General features: G+C 41.6%; 1 protein-coding gene across 1 annotated transcript; it reads left to right on the top strand.

The window, feature by feature from the left end:
* Positions 1-8,167: 8,167 nt before the first annotated feature.
* KRT32 (keratin 32) lies at positions 8,168-18,350 on the top strand. The gene is made up of 7 exons (XM_020972710.1): positions 8,168-8,671; positions 10,702-10,784; positions 10,922-11,078; positions 14,623-14,784; positions 14,880-15,005; positions 15,665-15,885; positions 17,939-18,350. The coding sequence occupies exons 1-7, from the start codon at positions 8,168-8,170 to the stop codon at positions 18,057-18,059; spliced, it is 1,374 nt and encodes a 457-aa protein (XP_020828369.1). The 3' UTR covers positions 18,060-18,350.
* The last annotated feature ends 253 nt before the right edge of the window (positions 18,351-18,603 follow it).

Below are 18,603 nucleotides of genomic sequence, written 5' to 3'. Positions count from 1 at the left end.
AAAGAGAAAGCACTTCTCTTATGCCAAAGGATAGCATCACCCTGCGATGCTTCCCAAGCTGTAGGATATGAATTCAGGAGAGGGATGGAAGTATTTCACTTTGAACTGCTAGAGAAAAGATTCCTAAATGCAGAGAATAAACAATTCAATTCAATGAACATTAGCCAATCAATCAATATTTTCCTCCCAAACCCTCATTTAATTTCTTACTTCATTTTTTATCTTTCATTTCATTTCTTCTATTCACTTTTGTAGTCTTTGTAGTCAAGTCATTTTTTTTCCACTCTGAAGCTCTGTTTGTAGTTGTGGGATTATTTTCTCCTCCTGGGCTTAAATTTTGTATGTCTCTTAACCAGTAGTTTTTTGTGTTTTATTCTTTTTATTTATATTTTCAGCCTCAGTCCTTGGGATTTTGTGCTTGGCCCACCAGTCCCTTCCAACTCACTTGGATAGGTTGGGTTGGTCTTGTTTGGTCCTGTCTTCTCCATAATCTTTTTTTGTTTGTTTGTTTTGTTTTTTTTGGTGAGGCAATTTGGGTTAAGTGACTTGCCCAGGGTCATGCAGCTAGCAAGTGTCATGTTTGGTCTGAGGCCAAATTTGAACTCAGGTCCTCCTGACTTCAGGGCCAGTGCTCTATCTACTGCGCCACCTAGCTGCCCCCAATCCCTGGCTTTTGTCTCAATTTCTTGGTGGCCTCATGTGATTCAGTATTTGACTAGTCTTTTTCTCGTTTGCATGATCCTCAATCAGGAGCTGGCTCTGTCCTTTGCACTTTTAGACTGGATAGAGGGGGTTGCTTCTGAATCTTTTCATATTTCTTTATCATTGGTTTTTCTGTGGCTATTTTCAGGTATTTGCTAGTTAATATGGGAGGGATAGATTCCTCTAGATTTGCTACAATTCCTTCTTAACCAATAGTTTTTGAGCCCAGGTATTTAACCACTTCTGAGACTAGACAGCTGTAAAAGACTAAACTGTATCTAGACTAAATCTTTCTGTGAGTAGAGACAGGGTGTGTATCCAAGAGATGTTGTGGGGAAAAAAGGCAACAATATTATGGGAGAGGTTGATGTACTTCTATTCCTTGCCATTGTAACTCCTGAGTCCCAATCAGTATGCTTCCCATCTACAAAAGCCAGTCACAATGACACTATTGACTCTTAAACATGAAACATTTACTCAATAATATGGTGAAAGCAAGAATAATTACAACATTTATTCATTAGAAAGCAAAAGGCCAAATGGCCATTTACTCAGTGTAAGACAAAAGTAGGAAAAAAAATCAAAACATTACAGTCTACACATAAACCTGGGTCACACTTTTCCACTGACGTACAAGATGTTTGGTGGGTGTGGGAGTGGAGTGGACTTACATTTAAAGAAACTGAGCATTGAATCAAATGAGTAGGGAAATTCCAGTACCTGGGGAAATTCTTTGATAACTTTATGGAACAGTCACTTGCTGGGCAAAAGGCTACCTTGCTATCTCTCTACCTGTTCCCTTCCTAGTCTTCATAGTTGTCCTTCTAGGAAAAACCTCTTCTCTATTATCAATGAGTCACTGAAGCAGTGCCAAGCTCTTCCAGCACATAGCTATACTTGCTGAGGAAAGCTTAAGTTCTTTTTAGGAAAAAAAAGATCTTCATAGCTTCTAGCACAACTGTAAATCCTGTCTTTTACCTTCTTACCTCTCTCTTAAGCTGGAGAGGGTGGTAAAAAGCAACACAGATACCCTTGTGAGATTTACCCTCTCAGACTACATGGCCCTAGAGGGCAGTAAGCCCAATTAGCTCTTGGCACACAGTGGGAGGATTCTGCTTTTCTCCAACTGGCTATCAGCCAATCAAACACTTCCTGTCATTAGCTTCAGATTCTACCAGCTTCTGTATTCTGTTTGTTATAAGCAGCTTCTTTCATCATTTTCTGTGCCATCTGTCTTTGAATTCTTCTTCTTCTTCTTTTTCTCCTTTTTCTTTTTCTTCTTCTTCTTCTTCTTTTTCTTCTTCTTCTTCTTCTCCTCCTCCTCCTTCTTCTCCTTCTTCTCCTTCTTCTCCTTCTCCTCCTCCTCCTCCTCCTCCTTCTTCTCCTTCTTCTCCTCCTTCTCCTCCCTCTCCTCCTCTTCCTCCTCCTCCTTTTTCTTCTTCTCATCCTCCTCCTGCTTCTTCTCCTCTTTCTACTTACTATGTTCATCTGCTATCCTCTTTCTGGCTTCTAATGCCTCAAAGTAATACCTCATATATAATGCATCTTGAAAAAACTGAAAGTCTATAGTTCTATTAGTTATAGCACAAAGAGCCAATATAATAATTTTCCCATAGTCTGCAAAGAACTCTGGAATTTGGAGGTTTTTTTAACCACAAATTTCCTTCAAAATCCTGAAAGTAGTAAATATGTAAACAAATTGATGGTAAACAACACCTTGCATTTATTCTCACCCCAGCCAGTGCTCTTATTGCTGAGAAAGGCCATTCTCTTTCTGGTCCTCTTGGAACAAATTATTTCTTTCTTCAAGCACTTCAAGCACTCTTCTCAAGCTGATTTTTATCAGTGTTCCACATACAAACTTCCTTTTCTTTCCCTTTCACCACCCCAAATGTCCACATAACAAAGAGGGTAGTACCTTGCATAAGAATGGAGGAGATTTGGGTGTGTTTGCAAGCACCAGGGAAGGAACCAGTAGATATATGGAAAAAAAATTCCACCAACTTAGTACTCTGTATTGGTAGCCAAAAGTCTGTCAGAGATGTCTTATTTACTATCATTACTACCTAGAAGGAGTTATAAATGGGCAAAGCTTGCCCTGCTAATTGGAATTCTTCCTAACTCAGGCAATGTTTTCTTACATGTTTTATTGTTCAGAAAACAAAAGACAAAATTCCTTCAGCAGGATAAAAGAGAGGTAAAAAGTTCAGGTTTTAGTATTTTTGATTAGCTTAAAGGGAACACTATTAGTGGCAACATTATTTGCTGTACCCAAGGAGAATGACCTTCCCAAAACCAATTATTCCCTCCCTGTAAGCATTCTTTCTCTGTCATAGTCAAAGGTGAACTGGAGAGTTGCAGTTCTTAAACTGGATGAAATAGAGACATTTCTACTCCCAGTTGAGTCACCACAAACAAGATAAAATCTCTTAGTTTCAGGAAATTCTTTTTAAACTTGATTGTTTTCAATCAAGGAAGTGTATTAGATCTTTTTCATTCATGTGAGACCAAGAATTTCAAACCAGGACAGTGGCATATTATTATTATTATTTTAACATTTCTTATACATAAAAAGGATCCCCCAGTAGATGTGTTTCCACAATAAGGAAACACTGAAGAAGAGAAAGAGAGAGAATGATACAGGGGGAAATCTGCTAGAGAAAGGGGTAAAGATGATCAAAGGAATTTGTAGGGGAGTTGGCCTTGGTAAGAAGAAGGGCCATCTCTTCATTAGAAACTACAGTGGAGGACACAATGGGTGATGATGTCAAGGGGATGTGAAATGAGAAGAACAGAAAATGGAGCTCTCAGCCAATGGCCTCCATTTTTTGGGGGGGATACATGAGGCGAGGTTCTCAGTTGAGAGGGTGGGAGAAGGGAATAATGTGGGAAGCTACAGTAGAGAAGACAGTGTTTGGGGGCAGTAGATGCTGTGGCGAGTGGGATAGAGAATCAATTAGAAGAGTAGAAGAATTGCCTTCCTCCCGTGAGGGTCCAGCTGAGATTAGATAACATAAATTAGTAGTGAATCAGGTTAGCCCAGTTCCATTACTTCCTCATTTTAGCACAGGAGTAGGAACAGAGGAGATGAATGGCTGGAGTAATCCAAGTTGAGTTTGGCAATGTGATTACTAAGTGGAGAGGAGAGTGTAGAATTGAATTGGTTCTACAAGAGGTCAGTTTTCTCTTTTGTAAAGTGAAGGGGCTGGGTTCAGATCTCTAAGCTCCCCTGACTTTAAATGAGAAGATATGAAACAAATGGGAAGAGAGAAGAGTGTAGCAAGGGCTGGGGTCAAATAATAGTCTTGGAGAGTTGCCTAGAGCAGGGTGATGGTACGTGACTTGCCCAGGCACACGGCAAGTCTGTATCAGAGGGGAACCTGAATCCAGGTCTTGTGGTCAAGGAAATATATTATTTTGCAGAGAACTTTCCCAAATTGAGAGGAGGGGGATCAAAGTCTGGCCAGTGATGTGAAGATTGAACATCTGACAAGATGAAATGAACAGAAGCAACGTGTACCGAGATGATATGAAAACTGATGGAATCATTCCATGTTTTCCCTCACCTCTGTCTGTAGACCCCCTTATTTCCTTCCAAGTCTAAATCATATGTCACTGCTTGCATAAGGCTTCCCCCTGACCCCCTTCTTTCCCTCCAGGTATTAATTAAGACTCATTCTTGAATTTACTTAGCATCTAGGTAGTGGATAAAGCATCTGCCCTGAAGTCAGGAAAACTTGAGCTCCAATCCAACCTCAGACACTTATTAGCTGTGTGACCCTGGGCAAGTCACTTAAACCCTCTTTGCCTCAATTTTCTCACCTGTAAAATGAGCTGGAGAAGGAAATGGTAAAACATTTCAATATATTTGCCAAGAAAACTCCAAATGGGGTCACAGAGAATTGGACATGACTAAAACTACTGAACAACAAATTTTGTGTATGCTTTGTATTTACTTTTGTAAGTGTTATAAGCTCCTATTTACACTCCACCAACTCGCCTCCCCCTCCCCCCCAGACTAGCAAGCCCCTAGAAGGTAGGATCCACTTTATCGTTGAATCCATGCAACGCCTAGCACATAGCAGGCACTCAATACATGTATGTTGAAATACCACAGTATTTCACATTGCTGATTGTTGTTGATTGAATTAAAAATAGGTGAACAGAAAGTGAATGAGCTGCCAGATCAGAGCCCTGGAGGGAGACCCAGGCTTTACTACTTGCTAGGGTTTCTGAAAATGCTGTTATCTCCTCTGAACCTAGAAGAGGATGGGGGAGGGAGAGACAGAGACATGGATTGTAGAATTTATCCCAAGAGAGAAAACAATGGACCAATCCCAGCATGTGAGTCTGACAACAACAGCAATAATGGCTCATTTCACAAGAAAGCCATAGTGGTTTTTTTTCCCCTCTCAGATCATTCACCCTCCTGGATGCTATTTCCAGAAACTATCTATATTCTTATTCTTTGTTGTTGTTTAGTCATTTTCAGTCATGTGACCTCTTTGTGATGATCTCTTTGTGACCCTTTGTAGGGTTTTCTTGATAAAGATACTGGAGTGGTTTGCCATTTCCTTCTCCAGTTCATTTTACAGATGAAGAAACTGAGGCAAAGAGGGTCAAGTGACTTGCCCAGGGTCACACAGCTAGTGTCTGAGGCCAGAGATGAACTCAGGTCTTCCTGACTCCAGACCCAGTACTTTATTTACTGTACCACCTACCCACTGTCCCACTTAGCTGCCCATTTCCTTAACCTAATGAGAGGCAATGTAGTACAATGGTAAGAGCTATGGTTCTGGAGATAGATGGAGGGATGGTTTCAAATCTCATCTGTTTTTACCTGTTTGTCTTTGGACAAGTCACTCACTGTGCCTCCATTTTATCAGCTGGAAAATGAGGTGGGGTTGCACTAAATGACATTTTATATCATAGATGGGACCTCAAGGCCCTGTTCCAACCCCATCATTTTACAAATGAAGAAACTGAGGCCCAAGAAGATTGCCCAAGGTCACGCAGGTAGTAAGCACCAGAAGTGAGATATGAACCTAGATTCTCCAACTCGAAAATAAGTGCCCCTTCCATTGTGTTGTTATTCCCCAAACCAGAATCCTCAGATCCTTTCCAGTTACAGATTTATGATGGGGACCCATTTATCCATGCTCCTACATTTTAATAAGCATTTTTTCCCAAAGTCTTTTTTAAAAATAGGTTTCTGCATTCTTTGGCTTCCTCTCCCTCAGTCCACTTCCTCCAGCAAATGAACTAAAGTGGTATTTTGCTTACATAGAGTTGTTTCTTGTTCATTTGGATTGAGGTCCTACCAAACACTGTTTTGGAAAGCATGTCCAAAGGGGTGACCCAACCATTTCCCATGATTGCAGTATTTCCGTCTACCTTTATGCCATCTTTGAACCGCCTTGTATTTCCAGGATAATATCTTTTCTTGCTAGATCAGTTTGGTTCAGTCATAAAATGTTTCGAAACAAAGAGTAAATGGACCTTTTCTTTCTAGGAATGGCCTCTCTTCTGCTGTAACGAATTGAGACAGCTATCTCTGCCACTTGATTTCCTTCTCATTGTTCTCTGTTTTTCCCCCCAAGACTCCTTCAGCCCTTTCAGGAACTTTTGCTTAGCCAGGTCTATAGTGGTTCTTGGGCCTGACATTGACTATTGGATCAGACTTAGCATTTCATGAATCTTACTTTTCAGGTGGTGACCCCACTGCTATTCCTAGGTTGCCTGTAGTGTTAGGGCCAAACTTGACTCTTTATCATCAATCCAGAATTCTTTCCATTTTTGTAATTAGAGATGCCTATTCTCAGTGGATAGAGTGCTAAGCTTAGAGTCAGGAAGACCTGAGTTCAAATTTGGCCTCAGACACAAGCTGTGTGACCCTGGGAAAGGCACTTAACCTTTATTTGCCTTAATCTGCTGGAGAAGGAAATGGCAAAGCACTCTGGTATCTTTACCAAGAAAACTCCACGGACAGTATTGGTATGCTATGGTCCACAAAGAGTCAGATATGACTGAACAATAACAATTCTCTGACATCATTCCTTGACTAATATTATATGAGAGAAAGCTGTCTACTCTGAAGGTGTTCATTCATACCATTTGCATCTTAAAATCTTTGACTTGGATCTGGAAAGGACCTTCTTCCTGACAGATGGATTTCTTATGTGATATCTCTGATTGTTTATGATGCTTCTGCCTGAGCACATTTAGTAATAAGGAACTCATTATCTTATGAAGCATTCCATTTTGTTTTCCTACAGGTCTAATTGGTAGGAAATTCACCCTTAGATTGAGCTGAAATCTGATCGCAATTTCTACCTTGTTACTTCTGTCCCAGTTCTGTCCTCTGGGGCCACGTAGAAAAGTCTAATCTCTCTTTCATGTGATAGATAGCTCTTCACATATGTGAAGACTAACCCCTTCAGGTGGAGGGAGGTTTTCTATTCAGCTGCCTTTCTCTCTTCTTGAAGTTCCCTCTATCCAGTGCTGTGCTGGAGCCAGCTTGAACTGGCTAGCAAGAGCCAACTATTAAATTTTCAGTGTGAGCATTTATACCTTGGAAATGGGCAAATGTTATAATCAGGACTTGATTTATTGTTTTGTTGATTGTCTAGACTTCAGAAAGTGATGGAGAAAATGTTAATAGTGCAGATTAAACTTAAAGGTGTGTTGTTTCTCTCTAGAAAGCCGGTTGTTAAATGTTTGCCAGCACACCCTTGCCTCTCCTTCATCACAGAAAAGCAAAAGTAGGTGCTCTGCTGACAAATCCTTTCCCATAATATTGAGTTGTGTCTCCAAGCTCGAAGCCTCAACTCTTCCCATTCCCAAATAGCATCCTACTGAACAGATTTCCCCACTGTTCCCAAAAGCTTGTGTTTCTTTCCTGCCTAACATAGTTCTTTACCCGCAGTGAAGGAGGTTGTTAAGAAGCCTCTCCAACCTCAGCTGGTCCATTCTACCTTCTCCTGTTTCATCATAACTTTTTCCTCCCACATTGTTCTGTCTTAAGAGGTCTTCAGCATGCTCTCATTATAGGCAATGATCAGTGTGCTACCTAACTGAAAGCTTTCCCAGGGCCTTGAGGAGGTGGGGGCCAGCCCCATCACTGCCAGGGGACTAGGAAGGTGGGTGATGCCCCACCCTAGTAATGAGGGTCATCTCAGCCTTTGAAGATGTGTCCTGAAGCTCTTACTCTGACTATCCACAATAGGAGCTTCGAGTCCTCTCTGCTTAAATGACAAGCCTGGCATATTTTATGAGCAATGGAACCTCCTTATTGGAAATTAAATAACAAATTAATTACTAGCTTCCTTGGATGCTGAGTGTAAACATAAACAATATCACTCAGGAACCTTCTTGATTGACGCCCCCTCCCCTCCATCTTATGCAGTATAAAAGGCTTTTAGAAGATTAAGTTCAGTAGACACCAGTGGCATAGGCACCTCATACCATGACCTCCAACTGCTGTGTCACCACCTCTGGCTCTCTGGGGACTGGGAAGGGCTATCCCCGGACTGCCTCAGTCTGCTCTACCAGCATGAGCTGCCGACCTGAGGTCTGCATGTCCTATGTCTGCCAGCCCACGGGCTACGTGCCCGGTGTCTGCCTGCCCATTGGCTGTCGGCCAACCGGCTGCCTCCCTAAGACCTACCTGTCATCTTCCTGTCGGCCAACCAGCTGTCGCCCATCTTGCTCCTTCCCAGGAAGCGGCAGCATCCCTTGCTCTGTGGGGAGCTGCAGCTGGTACTGTGATGGCGTCTTCAATGGCAAAGAGAAGGAGACCCTGCAGTTCCTCAATGACCGCTTGGCCAACTACCTGGAGAGAGTGCGCCAGCTGGAGCAAGAGAATGCTAACCTGGAGAACAAGATTCAAGAAGCCTACCAATCTCAAATGCCCACCATATTTCCTGATTATCAGTCTTATTTCAGGACTATTGAGGAACTCCAGCAGAAGGTAATGGCTAATTCCTGGTGAACCAAGTCATCAACTAATTGAACGAAGGCATGTGCACATCACCATAGAGGCAATGTGGTACAGTGGAAGGGACATTTCAGTTGGATGCAAAGCACATGAGTTTGAATCACAGTTCTGACACTGATTTAACTGGGTGATCTTGGATAGGTCACTTTAGTTTGGAGGCAGATAGGTGGTGTGTTGAATAGAGTTCTATATTTAGAGTCAGGAAAACTTGAGTGGTGCAGCAGACAGAGCACCGGGCTTGGGAACAAGAAGATTCTTCTTCCTTAGTTCAAATCTAGCCTCAGATACTTACTAGCTGTGTGACCTTAGGCAAGTCACTTAACCTCTGTCTGCCTCAGTTTTTTCATCTGTAAAAAGGAGATAATAATAGCCCCTACCTTTTAGGGTTGTTGTGAGGATCAAATGAGATAATATTTGTAAAGCAGCACAATGCCTGGGATATAGTAGGCACTATATAAATGTTAACTATTATCATTATTATTATTATTATTATTATTATTATTATTATTATTATAAGCTAGATGACTCAGTGAATAGAGCACTGGGCCTGGAATCAGGAAGACCTTAATTCAAATATATCCTCAGACATTTACTAGCTGTGTGACTCTGGGCAAGTCACTTAACTTCTGCCTTAATCCACTGGAGAAGGAAATAAGAAACCACTCTAGTATCTTAATCAAGAAAACCCCATGTACAGTGCTGGAGTGCTGTGGTCCATGGGATCACAAAGAGTTGAGCATGACTGAACAACAACTATCATCGCTATCATCCCTCTGGGCCTTGTTTTCTTAAAAGTAAAATGAAGGGGTTGGACCAGATATTTTCCAACTCTAAAGCTGTGGTTCTATAATTTCATGACCCAAAAGGTCATCCTGCATGTGGTGTCCCAATAGTTTAATGTATGAAGAGAAAAGATGTGTGCCCAGAAAATGGCATTGTCTCCTATTATGGGACAGTTTCCTTATTTGTAGTACATTGGAGCCGAAGTTAGGAGATCTTGATTCTTGCCCTGGCTTTGCTGCTGAGTGGCTATATAATCCTGGGCAAAGCACTTCTTTCTGGGCCTCAGTTTCCTTCTCTGTAAAGTGAAGGGGTGGGGCTGGATTTGATAAAAATCCTGATCTTGTAGAATGTCAGGGCTGGAAGGGATCCTGGATGTTATCCACGGATGCCCCACACTCTGAGTTAGTGAGAGGCAGTGTTGCATGGTGGAAAGACCATTGGGCTTTCAGAAAAGAACCCTAGCACTAACAATTACTAGATGTGTGACCTTGAGCACTAATCCTCTCTGGAACTCAGTTTGCTTATTTGCAAAATGGGGGTAGTAAAAATTGAACTCTATCACACAGGAGCATTGTGGGACTTTTAAGTATTGTAGAAATATTAGCTACTGCTACTACTATTATGTGCCATTATAAATATGGAGACTGAGTTAGCAAGAGGCCATACAACATATTAGAGACATTTCAATGACCTCTAAGGTTCCTTCTAACTCTAAAATTCTATGAATTTCTCTTTTCCTTACACTTTACCAACTGTATTAAAAATGAGGGGCAGAATTTTTCTTTGTCTAGATCTATAATGTAATAATAATTATAGGGAACTTCTGGTGTGGGAATTTCCTTCACTGGTGTGGGGTAACTCCTTTGTAACTTGTAGTCTTAGAGGGCTACCCAGGTCAATGAGAGGTTGGGACAGCCAACATCTGTCAGGAGCCAGAGCTCAAACTTAGGTCTTTCTGACTCTAAGGCTAGCCTTCTATAATCACATGATTTCTTCTCATGAAGTTACGAAATATAAATCTGATGTTCTCCAGTGACCTAAGATTCATGAAGTATCCTGAAGTTCTTCAAGGTGGTTTTTCCTGGATCACCTTCCTTTTGGGAAATTTTCTATCAGAGGGAATGAACTTTTGATGAGTTTTTTCTGATACTGATTCCACTGTAAATTTCATTCTTCTTTTCTTTTTAAGCCAATTTGTTATTTGTGCCCTTCCTCCCCAGGTTCTGTGCACCAAGGCAGAGAATGCCAGGATGGTTGTGCAGATTGACAATGCCAAGCTGGCTGCAGATGACTTCAGAACCAAGTGAGTTAGGATGGGTTAAGAACCAAACTGATAGCCTCCCTCCCTACTGTGCCAGCTTGCTATCCTGGACTGGAAAAATTCTGGGTGTCTCATTCCTTCTGGGAGGTTAAATCTCTGAGTCTGTTCTGTGTGTGTAGGTATGAGACAGAGGTGTCCCTGCGCCAGCTGGTGGAGGCTGACATCAACGGCCTGCGGAAGATTCTGGATGAATTGACTCTGTGCAAGGCTGACCTGGAGGCCCAGGTGGAGTCCCTGAAGGAGGAGTTGCTCTGTCTCAAGAAGAATCATGAAGAGGTAAGCCCTTTTGACATCCCAAGTAAAGGTGTTTTTGGGCAGGTCTCCCATCTCTCTGACCATTAAAGATAAGGGGATTAGGCTAGGAGGGGAACCTATGGTCTCAAGGGCACATGTGGCCAATCTTTAATCAGAGTATCCTAGACCCAGATCTGGAAAGGACCATAATGGCCACCAAGTCAACACCATCATTTTACAGATGAGAAAATTGACACTCAGAGAGCGTAGGTGATTTGCCCATGATTACAAAAGCAGTAAGTGATAATAATAATAAAGTAACTATTATTATTATTATTATTTATTATTATTATTATTATTATTAGTTATATAGCACTTATTTTGTGCCAAGCACTTTACCATTATTATCTCATTTGGTCTTCACAATAACCCTGGAAGATGGGTGCTATTATCATCATTTTACAGATGAAAAAAAAACTGAGGCAGACAGAGGTTAAGTGACTTGCATAAGCTCACACAGCTAGTAAATATCTGAGTCCAGATTTGAACTCAGGTCTTCCTGACTCCAGGACCAGAACTCTATCCACTATACCACCTAGCTTTCTCAGAACTGGGATTTGAACCCAGGTCCTCTGATTCCACATCTAATGCTCTTTCTCCTCTGTACCACAATACTTTCTGGTTTCCAAGCTCATGATCCTATTGCCAGAGTTAACAGTGAGTAGTTGGTGCATCTCCTACAGCTCTGAGTGTAGACCTTCTTGTATCTGTCTTGTATTGGAACAGTCAGTCAGCAAGCATTGCTTCCTGTGTGCCAAGCACAGCACAGGGGAGTGGTACAAAGAGAGGCAAAACCAGTTCCAGCCTTCCTGGAACATAGATTCTAATGGAAGAGAGAACAAATAAAAGATTAGGTACATACCAGATGCATACAGTGTATGTAGAGGGTAATCTGAGGACACTACCAGTTGGAAGCAGTAAGAAAGCCCGAATGCCACAGAGTTTTCTGTTTCCTTCATGAGGTTAAATGAATTCCTATTCCCTGCCCAGGGCAGAAGCAATCAGGATAAAAATTTAACGAGTTATTATGAATTCTGGCCAGTCTTTACTAAAGGTTTGCCCTAGAAATAAGTCAAGAGTTTATTGAGCCCTCCCAAGGAGCATAGCATTAACATGAATCATTCTAGTCTAACGAGGTTGAGCAGAGAAACTCACCCAGAAGACCAATATTAAGTAACCTGGACTTCCTCTAAAGATTCTATTAGAAGCAACTTTCTCCCTTTCGGAGCCAGGTCTGGGAGCAGGCTTGTGTTTGGCCCACAGAATAATGAAATCTCAGGTTCCCACCTAGGGCAGAAATCACCCTAAGATGTGGTCCTCTGGTCTCTAAGTGTAGGTGGTACTCTTGAACATTAGCCCTTACAAACTAGCCTGGTGCTTTTCTTCTTTGAGAGGTTTTTCAGTTGTATCTGGCTCTTCATGATCCCATTTGGGGTTATGTTGGTGAAGATAGTAGAGTGGTTTGCCATCTCCTTCTCCAGCTCATTTTACAAATGAAGAAACTGAGGCAAACAGGGTTAAGTGACTTGTCCAGGGTTGCATAGCTAGGAAGTGTCTGAGGCCAGATTTGAACTCAGAAAGATGAGTCTTCTTAGCTCCAGGCCTTGTGTTCTATCCATTGCACCACCTAGCTGCCCTTGTGCTTCTCATTAGGAGGACTATTCATAGTGACTTTTTTCCTAGGAGAAATCATGAGTTAGCAGAGATTAGGAAGGCAGATTAGGAATAGCTCATAGGACTTTACCCCCAAAGGCCCAAACAAAAATCATAAAATTGTCTTTTTTTTAAAATTTTCAATTCAGCTCTAGAAATGCTACGAAAAGAGGAGATAAAACTATCCATTTTTTCTGATGAGCTGATATTTATCAGCAAAGTATTTATCGAGACAATTAAAGATGTCAGCAAAATGTCAGGATACAAAATAACCTCATGAAAATCAAAAGCATTTCTATTACAGCACCAGTGAAACACAGGAGGAAACAACAGGAAATATATTAAAGGATTAGAATTAAGGTCTTTGACAATAGATAATATAATAAAGAATTAGAATATAAGAATGGGAACTGTTTCCTTTTGCTTTTGTATCCCCGGCACCTGTTATTTCATTCCTGAAGGGAATTCGCATTATAGAAACTCTCTCCATGATGCAGTTTATAGCTTGGTTATTTATGTCATTCAGGGATCTTGTCAGTTTCTATAGATTCAGTTATCTCCAAGCAAAGTCCTGCATGGGACTTTAAGTGGAAAGTCACATTCAAAATAATTATAAAAAGTACGAAATATCTGAGATACTCTACTAAGGCACACACCCAAGCATCATACTATTTCAATTTAATTCAAGGAGCGTTTATTAAGCACCTACTATGTGCAAAGCACCATGTTTGGTGCTATGGATTGAGTTCAGACCTGGTAGTATGGGATAGAGGACAGAGGGTTAGCCTTGGAGTGTGAAAGACCTGGATTCACCTAACCGTGGGCCATTCACTTAACTTCTTCATGTCCTAGGGAATACTCTAAGAATATAAATTATAGACAATTAATCAGAAATATTTATCAAGAACTTAAGTGTCATGCACTGTGGAATACAATGAAAGGTAAAAAACAGTTCCTGATCTCTAAGAACTCATGCTCTAATAGAAGGAGTAAAATGTACACAGACTGGAAAGGTAGGAAGGGACAAGATTATGAAGAGCTCTAAATGACAAATAGAAGGCTTTATATTTGATCCTGGGGGTAATGGGGAGCTAATAGAGCTTGTGGGGAGGGGAAAAGGGTGTGATAAGGGCAGACCTACACTTTAGAATAATCATGTTGGCAGCTGAGTCAAGGATGGATTGGAGTGGGGAGAGACGAGGCTGGGAGACCAATTAGAAAGCTCTCACTATTTAGTTCAGAGGAGGAGAGGTAAGGGTCTGAACTAGGGTGGTGGCTATGAGAATGGAGATAAGGGGATGTGTAGAAGAGATGTTGTGAAGGGAGATGTGGCAATATTTGGCAACAGATTGGACAGGTGAAGTGAGTGAGAATGAGGAATTGAGGATGGCACAATGATTGTAAGCCTAGATAACTGGGAAGATGGTAGTGCCTTTGCCAGCAATATGAAAGTTTGGAAAGAAAAGTTCTAGGGGAAGGGAAGAGAAGATAATGAGTTTTGTTCTGGACACGTTGAATTTTAGATACCTATGGGAATCTAGTTCAAGATGTACAAAAAGCATTTGGTGATTCAGGAGATGATGACTGACTGAACCCATGGAAACTGACGAAATCCATGAATAAGTTAGTCAAATTATCAACTGCATCAGTGGAGAGAATTTCCATAATGGGAGTTCTCTACAAAATGAAATCACAGGTGCTGGGGATACAAAAGCAAAAGGAAACAGTCCCTGCCCTCACAGAGCTTACATTCTACTTCTTTGTTTTGAGTATAGTACACTTTTCCTTAAGTTGCCTTGTATCTTCTTGAGGGAAGAGAGTAAGCACTTAGTGGGATTGTACACTTGGCCTTGGAACTCTTGTGTCTTCTCAGGAAGTCAATGCCCTTCGCTGTCAGCTTGGGGACCGGCTCAACATTGCGGTGGATGCTGCTCCTCCAGCTGACCTGAACAGGATGCTGGAAGAGATGAGGTGCCAGTATGAGGCTGTGGTGGAGAACAACCGCAGAGATGTGGAGCAGTGGTTCAATGCTCAGGTGAGTTTCTCCCAGGGGCCACTTGGACTGATTCCAATGTCTTTGAGAAGAGAACAATGGTGTTTTCAAGTGCCCTGTGTCTCCCTGGGTTTCAGATGGAGGAACTTAACCAGCAAGTGACCACGAGCTCAGAGCAGCTGCAGGGCTACCAGTCAGACATCATTGATCTGAGGCGTGCCATTAATGCTCTGGAGATTGAGCTGCAGGCCCAGCATAGCATGGTGAGTACAGCTGGGGCTCTCACCTCTTGAGAAATGCAGAAAACAACACTCACCAGGCAACAGACAAGTGTATACACATCCCATTACCTATTCAATTAAGTTCTCTGTTCTTACAGATGATATCAGTCACCAAACAGCGGTTTAGTTCCCTGTGTTGGAAAGAAGAGAAGAGACAGTAATTAATCCTCAGCCCTCACCCAGACCTTCAGACAGTTGAGATGTTAATCTAGCCTAGGGGGACTGAACTTTTTTTATGTGTATATCATAGACTCCTTTGGCAGGTTGATAAAGCCTATGGACCCTTCCTCAGGATATAGTTCTTAAGTGCATAAAAATACATATATTTATGTAGGATTATAAAAGAAACCAATTATGTTGAAATACTGTCATCAAAATATTTTTATAAAACAAATTCATGGACCTCAGGTTAAGAACCTTTAATCTAACTTGACCTTTAGCTTCTGGACACATGTTCAGCCATCCCCAATTGATGAGCACCCACTTTTTTCTCCATTTCTTTCCATCACAAGTGTTGCTGTCCTGTATTTATAGGGCCCTTGAGGGATCATTTTCCATGAGAAAAGATCTGGATTCCTGGGTTTGTTTTTCAATATGGAAATAGCCTTACCTCTCAAAGTCATATCTCTTCTTTATTACAGAGAGATTCTCTGGAAAAGACTCTAAATGAAACAGAAGCCCGCTACAGCTCCCAATTGGCTCAGATGCAGTGTATAATCACTAATGTGGAGTCCCAGTTGGCTGATATTCGCTGTGACCTAGAGAGGCAGAATCAGGAGTATAAGGTCCTCTTGGATGTCAAGGCCCACCTGGAGTGTGAGATTGCCACATATCACAGCCTTCTGGAGAGCGAGGACTGCAAGTAAGTGGGACAACTGGCCTTAGTGGGCAGAGGGGTGGAGGGAACCTGGAAAGTAATCAGGGTTTGAATATCTAGTGAACCAATAGCTTAAACTTCCTCTAAGAAGATATTTCGTTGAGTCATAGGACCACAGGACTAGAGCTGAAAAAGACCTTAGAGGACATCTCTTCCAACCCTGCCATTTTATAATCAAGGAAACAAATCTAGAGAAGTTAAGTGACTTTTCCAGGTAGTGAGGGTCAGAGTCAGGATTTGAACCCAGTTCTTCTGACTCCAAATCCAGTATACTTTTCAAAGCTATCCATACTGCTGGTATGCTCTGGGAGAGAACAAAAGCCATGTTCTTCATGTGGATACTCCAAACCTAGAGTCCTAACTTTCTTGCCACAGGCTGACATGACGCTACTGAGTCAATGTAGTCTCTGGAAATAACATGTAGAGGACTTGGTTTTTAGTTCTGGCTCTACCACTCACTGGTTGTGTGATGTTGGGCAACTTTCTTTAAACTCTCTGACCCTCAGTTTTTTTTTTTGGCACTTGGGGTTAAGTGACTTGCCCAGGGTCACACAGCTAGTAAGTGTCAAGTGTTTGGTCTGAGGCTGGATTTGAACTCAGGTACTCCTGACTTTAGGGCCGGTGCTCTATCCACTGTGCCACCTAGCTGCCCCTGAGCCTCAGTTTTTTTACCTATAAATTGGGAACGATATCTGCCCTACCTCTCTCCTAGAGGAATTGTGAGTCATAAATGAACTATACAACGTTATCCTATAAAACTATAAAATTCTAGATAAGGAAATGTGAAGTATTATTGAGAACCCACACTGGAAACACAACTGATTTCTCTAGCTTCTTGGTTGTACTACCTGCAACTCTGCTCATTTGTAGTTCAGCACAAACTCCAGTTTTTTTAGGTGCAATTTAATCCCCACATATCTCGTGTAATGATTCTGTTTATTGGCTTCCTGTATTTTACCCTTTCCATCTACACTGCACACACACTGTCATATTTAAATGTTTTACTTACTCCATACGAAGTAGCATGGTATAGTAGATAGTAGGTAGGGCAGCTATGTGGCCTAGTGGGTAGTGCGTGGGGCCTAGAGTCAGGAAGACTTGTCCTCCTGAGTTCAAACCCAGCCTCAGACACTTACTAGCTTTGTAATCCTGGGCAAATTATATAACACTGTTTGCTCCATTTTCCTCCTCTGTCAAATGAGCTGGAGAAAGAAGTGGTAAGCCACTCCAGTATCTCTGCCAAGAAAGCCCCAAATGGAATCATGAAGAGTTGGATGTAATTGAAACAACTGAACCACAAAAAAAGTAGACAGAACCTGGACCTAGGGTCAGCAGGACCTATAACTGTCAGGGTAATTTCACATGACTGTGATCCAGTGATGGACAGTCAGGAGGCACAGGGGATTATTTTAGAAACAATATTTAGCTATGTACATTGTTCAGAGCCAGAAAAAATGGATTCTCTCCCTGATTAAAGGAGCATAGGCTGTTTTTTTTTTAAATAAGGAAACAGTTACAGACATGCACAAGAGAAAACTGATAATTAAAACTAGATATACATCATCAAATAATTGCATGCTAGCTAAGAACACAGCTAAGGAGGCTTCTTGGAATGTTTATTATTGTTTGCTCAGGATGTCCTGTTTAGTTTCAATTGTGCAGTCAAGCACAGGGAAAATCTTTTAACCCAATCAGGTTCAAGGTTTGCCTCTAGCACATATTGATTGTGTGACCCTGAGTAAGTCACTTAACTTCAGACAACTGTCTAAGACTCTAAAGTGGGAGCTTCCTTATTAAGAGTTCCCTACAGCAATGAAATTACATGTCTGAAACCATCATCATCTGATCTCTCCCTTTAGTGGAATGTAAGCTCCCCAAAGACTGGGGCTGTTTTTCATTTTGTCTGTATTCCAGGCATATAGCATAGACATTGACATGTAGTAAGTACTTGATAAAAGCTTATTGAATTGAAACCACTTTTTTTCTCTAATCATTCACTTCTGTACTAAATCCACCCCAAATGACTTTTCTCCTGCAGACTGCCCGGCAATCCATGCACCACTCCCTCTTCCTGTACGCCATGTGTATCCCGCACTGTCTGTGTACCCCGCACCGTCTATGTGCCATGCACGCCTTGTACTCCAGTGGGCCGGTACTGAAATCTTTGTTGGAATAGATGGGAATTCAAATGTAGATAAAATTTCTGGTGTCTCCTGAGACCTCTGGCCAACCAAGATTGATAAGGTAGCATGCACAGTGCCTGGGAAATGACTGAAGCTTCCTCCATATACTGCCATCACATACTAAGGCTGTATTCTTCAAACTGTACATCTTGTCATTTCATCGGTTGATGCATGTCTCTTTTATGATGGTTCCTATTTTCTTTGCTGTTTCAGAACTTCCAGGGAGAAATTAGTTCCAGCTGCTAATTGGCTAATAAAGAAAGCTATTTTCAGGGACCCAGAAAACACAATTTTCTGTCTAAGTCATTTGTGTGGCTGTATTCCTTGGGGAGGTTTGGGCCTTTGGATTTATAGGGATGGGCCAGCATAACTCCTGATTTCAATCAATCCACATGTATTTGTTGAAAATTTATAATGTGTGAGGCACTGTATTAGGTGCTGTGGGGGTTAGGGTGGGGAAGACAAAACAAGTATCAATTATGATTTTGGCCAGTAGTAAGTTCTAATACAGTTGGGGGGA

This window comes from Phascolarctos cinereus, unplaced genomic scaffold (assembly GCF_003287225.1).
Source record: "Phascolarctos cinereus isolate Bilbo 61053 unplaced genomic scaffold, phaCin_HiC Scaffold_5;HRSCAF=322, whole genome shotgun sequence".
Classification (NCBI taxonomy): Eukaryota; Metazoa; Chordata; class Mammalia; order Diprotodontia; family Phascolarctidae; genus Phascolarctos; species Phascolarctos cinereus.
This window is presented reverse-complemented; position numbering and strand designations above follow the sequence as displayed.

Bases quoted from the DNA above. Each gene is read 5' to 3' on its own strand.
- KRT32 (XM_020972710.1), top strand. From the start codon at position 8,168: ATGACCTCCAACTGCTGTGTCACCACCTCTGGCTCTCTGGGGACTGGG. The intron at 10,785-10,921 runs GTGAGTTAGGAT...CTGTGTGTGTAG, and splicing joins GCAGATGACTTCAGAACCAA to GTATGAGACAGAGGTGTCCC. The intron at 15,886-17,938 runs GTAAGTGGGACA...TTTCTCCTGCAG, and splicing joins CTGGAGAGCGAGGACTGCAA to ACTGCCCGGCAATCCATGCA.